Here is a 4,083-nt window from a genome sequence, read left to right as displayed (position 1 = left end):
TTTCATATTTCGTTTTAAAATTTAAATTATTTTAAATTCTGAATATTAAATATAAATTAAAATTTATTATATACTAATTAATAATAATATAATAAGAAACGATGTAAACTCCTCGTAAACATTACATGGAGTTTACATCGAATGTTTACGAGTGATTAACATCGAAACATTTACGTGGGTTTTACATCGAAATGTTTACGAGTGATTTACAACGAATGTATTTACGTGTGCTTTACATCATTTTAATTATGTGGCCTTTACGACGAAAGCTCACGTGTCGTTTACGACGAATCCTTTCACTGCGCTTTACGAGGAATATATTTCGTCGTAAACGTAACGAGTCGTTTACAACGAAACATCCGTTACGACGGACGTTTAACAACGAAACGTCTTTCGACGTTAATTCATCGTAACACACAGTTTACGACGAATTTACAACGAATACTGCCCTAGTAAAAAATATGTTTTCTTGTAGTGTATATAAGTCATTAAAATGATAAACTAAAAATAAGATCGTAGTTATGATATTATCTGTAGATATTGTTAAATTAATTAAATAACCTAAAATAATAATAGTGTATATATCGGTAGAGTAATTTATTTTTTATCAATTATCTTAAATAAATATATATTAAATAGAAATTTAAATAATAATATTAGCTAAACTAATGATTTATCCTAAAATCATGGAAAATATGACAAGTAAAAAAATTTATTACTCAAATAATAGTATATATTATTATAAGATACATAACCAAAGCCTACAAGATTATATCCTAAAGTATTAAAGATAATTATCCTAATCCTAAGTAATATCCTAAATAATTAAGATATATATTCTAAATATCATCTTCTTGTTTTTTTATAACGCCGATTTATTATGGCATTACGTTTATGAGAACTATTACATAGACGATTTGACAACCGACAATACTACATGCCTTACGAAGATCAACGCCTATCTGCATCATCTGAGCCGTCTTATGAAGATCCACTCTTGGCCACATTTACTTATACTTTGTTGAAGATTCCTTTTAAGTCTTTCTTATGTAGTCTGTATTAATAAATCGTTCTCTCCGGGATTTGAAACCTGAATTTCATGTAATTGGCAAGAAATGACGTAGTCTGGTATTTGAACACCATACCTAGACGTAGAAGCCTTTAAACCTTAACCGATAGGTCACGGTGCTTCCACCTCTAAATATCGTCAATGCATCGGTCTAAAGCTATTTTAACCATATTAATATTCCTTTTATACATAATTTGAACATGAGTTGCAAATAGTTTGAGACGACTAATATATTGGACGCTAGTCAATTGTCAAATCTAATTTTAAATACATAAGAGAAATCTGACCACTTCACATTAATAAAATAAATATATACTTAAATAGAATATATATATATATATATTATATATATATTATATATATATATATATATTTATGGTTGGAGTTTATATATATATATGGTAGGAGTTTCAAATCTCTACGTACTTGCCACATCTTAGAGATGAGCATCACCCCGGATCTATATGTGATAATTCGTGATAACTACAATATGGTTGTTTCATCAATCATAACTCGTTTAATTTAATATATATGATAATCTGCACTTTGCATGGAGTGACATATTTTATAAAATTTTTATCAAATAAAATTTTTTTAAAAGAAATTTTCAAATAATAAAAAATGGTTTGTGAAATTAAAATAATTTATATGGTATATAGTTTAATTTAAATGATATTAAAATTATATATTTATGATATATATAAATATATATTAAATAAAATTTTATACGCATATTTTTCTGATCATTTGTATCTTTTTTTAAAAGTTTTAATAATTTATGATTGTCTGAAAATTCATAATATAACATATACAAAAAAATCTAAAATGTAATATTTTAAATAATAATATTAGTTAAATTAATGATTTATCTTTAGGTTAGGAATATGATTATTTAATATTCAATATAAATATAAATATATATATATATATATATATATATATATATATATATATATATATATATATTTTTAGTAAATAAGAAATTTAAAAATTTATGTTCTTTTGGTTAATAATAATATTAGTTAAACTAATGATTTAACCCAAAATCTACATTTCATAAATAAACCTATGAAACAAAAAAAAAACATAATTTAATACATTGGTTATCTCTATGAATATTAAACTTTTATAATTTATAATATTAATTTTAATTTGAATCTAAATTAATAATTTTTTTTGTAAAAATAAATATTAGAATAAAAAATTGTTAGATATATATATATATATATATTATTAATTTGCAGAAGGTACGGGTCATCAATTAGCAATATATAAAACATAACGTAACCATGCGGGTATGTTAGGACAGCTAAGGCAGGTCAAAAAGTCTCTGAGGCATCTAGATTCGAAATTTCACACTCATATTACCTATCTGTGTAGTCAGGTGACAAGGATATCTAACTCTCTTTGCAAGAACAAGATCTGTTGTCCAGACGAGGTAGTCCAAGTGGCAGAACGGATCTGTGGTTGCAACCACCATCCGGGTTCGATTCCTCTCCATGCGGAAACTACTCTGCCTCTTCTGGACACCAAAGCAGTACTGGGTTCGATCCAGCCCAGGTAAAGTCCTCCCGGGTGAAGTGGACCGCTGCCTGTCCGGACCCAGGGGAATGATCCGCGAAGCGGAGAACCCCTGGATTATCAAAAAAAAAAAAAGAACAAGATCTGTTTGGCGCCAATAAATAAGTTTTTGATAATTAGTCGGTTGGTTCTTGACGTACCGAATATCTCAAATAATAATAATAATAATAATAATAATAATAATAATAATAATAATAACTTGTGAGTTGTGAAGTCAAGAATGAACAGCCTGATGTACTCATCTTATGAATCCAGAACTCTATAAAAACCGTGCTTGTTATCAAGAGAAGAACGCAATACAAACTACAGTCACATAAATCTCCCATTAATTAAAACATCTACTTAAAAAGATGGCAAGCATATGCGAAGGTATTTATATACTTAGATATACATTTTTGAGTTTATATATGAATACATTTTTTGAGTTATTATATATAAATATACTAGTATGTGTACTTATTACTTATTCATCATTATCATCACTAAAAACGTTAGCTATTAGATTATACTCCATATATTTCATTTTAATTGTTGTTTAAGGTTTATATACACAGATTAAGAAAATATTTAATTTTGCATATTTCCAAAAAAAAAACACAATTACCTTTACTCCCAACCATTTTCAAACAATAGAAAAATAAACTAGAAAATTTTGCATTAAAATTCTAAAACGACACTTATTTTGAAACGAAAATTTTACTCTACAACTACGGTAAAAACTAAAACGGAGGGAGAAGTAATTAGTAAATCTATCTTCTCTCTTATGGGATCATGGATATGGCGGAAGTTGTTAAAGTTGAGACCTCTTGCATACAGTTTCTTTCGGTGTGAAGTGAGAGATGAAGCTACAACACATTTCTGGTTTGATAATTGGGTGGATAGGGGTCGTCTTATTGATATCACGGGAGCAACAGGAACCACTTATCTCGGAGTACTTTGACATGCCACGGTGAGCGAAGCAGCGAATCATAACAGCTGTAGAATTAGGGGGTCTCGCTGTCGACGATATCATGCACTATACGCAGACATTGTCTCAGCGAATCCTCCTCAGTCTAGTTTGGGAAAGGACTTAGTGAAGTGGAAGCATGACGGGGATGACTATCGGGAAAAATTTACATCCAATACAACTTGGAATCTGATTAGGGCGAAGAAGGATAGAGAACAATGGAGTAGAGTCGTTTGGTTTTCTCAGGGAGTTTCTGTTGGATAATTCCAATTAACTTGAGGAGCAAGTTAACTCATTAAAGTGAAGTTTGATGGGTTAAGGAAAAAAGAAAACATATCGAGCTTAGGAATGTTTCCATATTATTATTAGGAAAAGATGTAACTTCGCCCTTAAAAAAAGTTGTAGCTTCTTCCTATATAAAGAGTTTTCATGGAGAGATGTTCCATCAAGAGAAACACATTGAAATGTTTAGTTTTGAGAGAGTTTC

The 4,083-nt window shown here is 28.8% G+C and overlaps 1 protein-coding gene across 1 annotated transcript in view; it reads left to right on the top strand.

Annotated features, from left to right (window-relative positions):
• Window positions 1–2,358: 2,358 nt before the first annotated feature.
• The window catches only part of LOC106302938 (inhibitor of trypsin and hageman factor), a 7,091-nt gene continuing 5,366 nt past the window's right edge, over window positions 2,359–4,083 (top strand). The window contains 3 exon segments of the mRNA XM_013739335.1: window positions 2,359–2,364; window positions 2,454–2,606; window positions 3,001–3,019. Coding sequence (XP_013594789.1) covers window positions 2,359–2,364; window positions 2,454–2,606; window positions 3,001–3,019 — 178 coding nt within the window.

Source organism: Brassica oleracea, chromosome C7, assembly GCF_000695525.1.
Source record: "Brassica oleracea var. oleracea cultivar TO1000 chromosome C7, BOL, whole genome shotgun sequence".
Classification (NCBI taxonomy): Eukaryota; Viridiplantae; Streptophyta; class Magnoliopsida; order Brassicales; family Brassicaceae; genus Brassica; species Brassica oleracea.
This window is presented reverse-complemented; position numbering and strand designations above follow the sequence as displayed.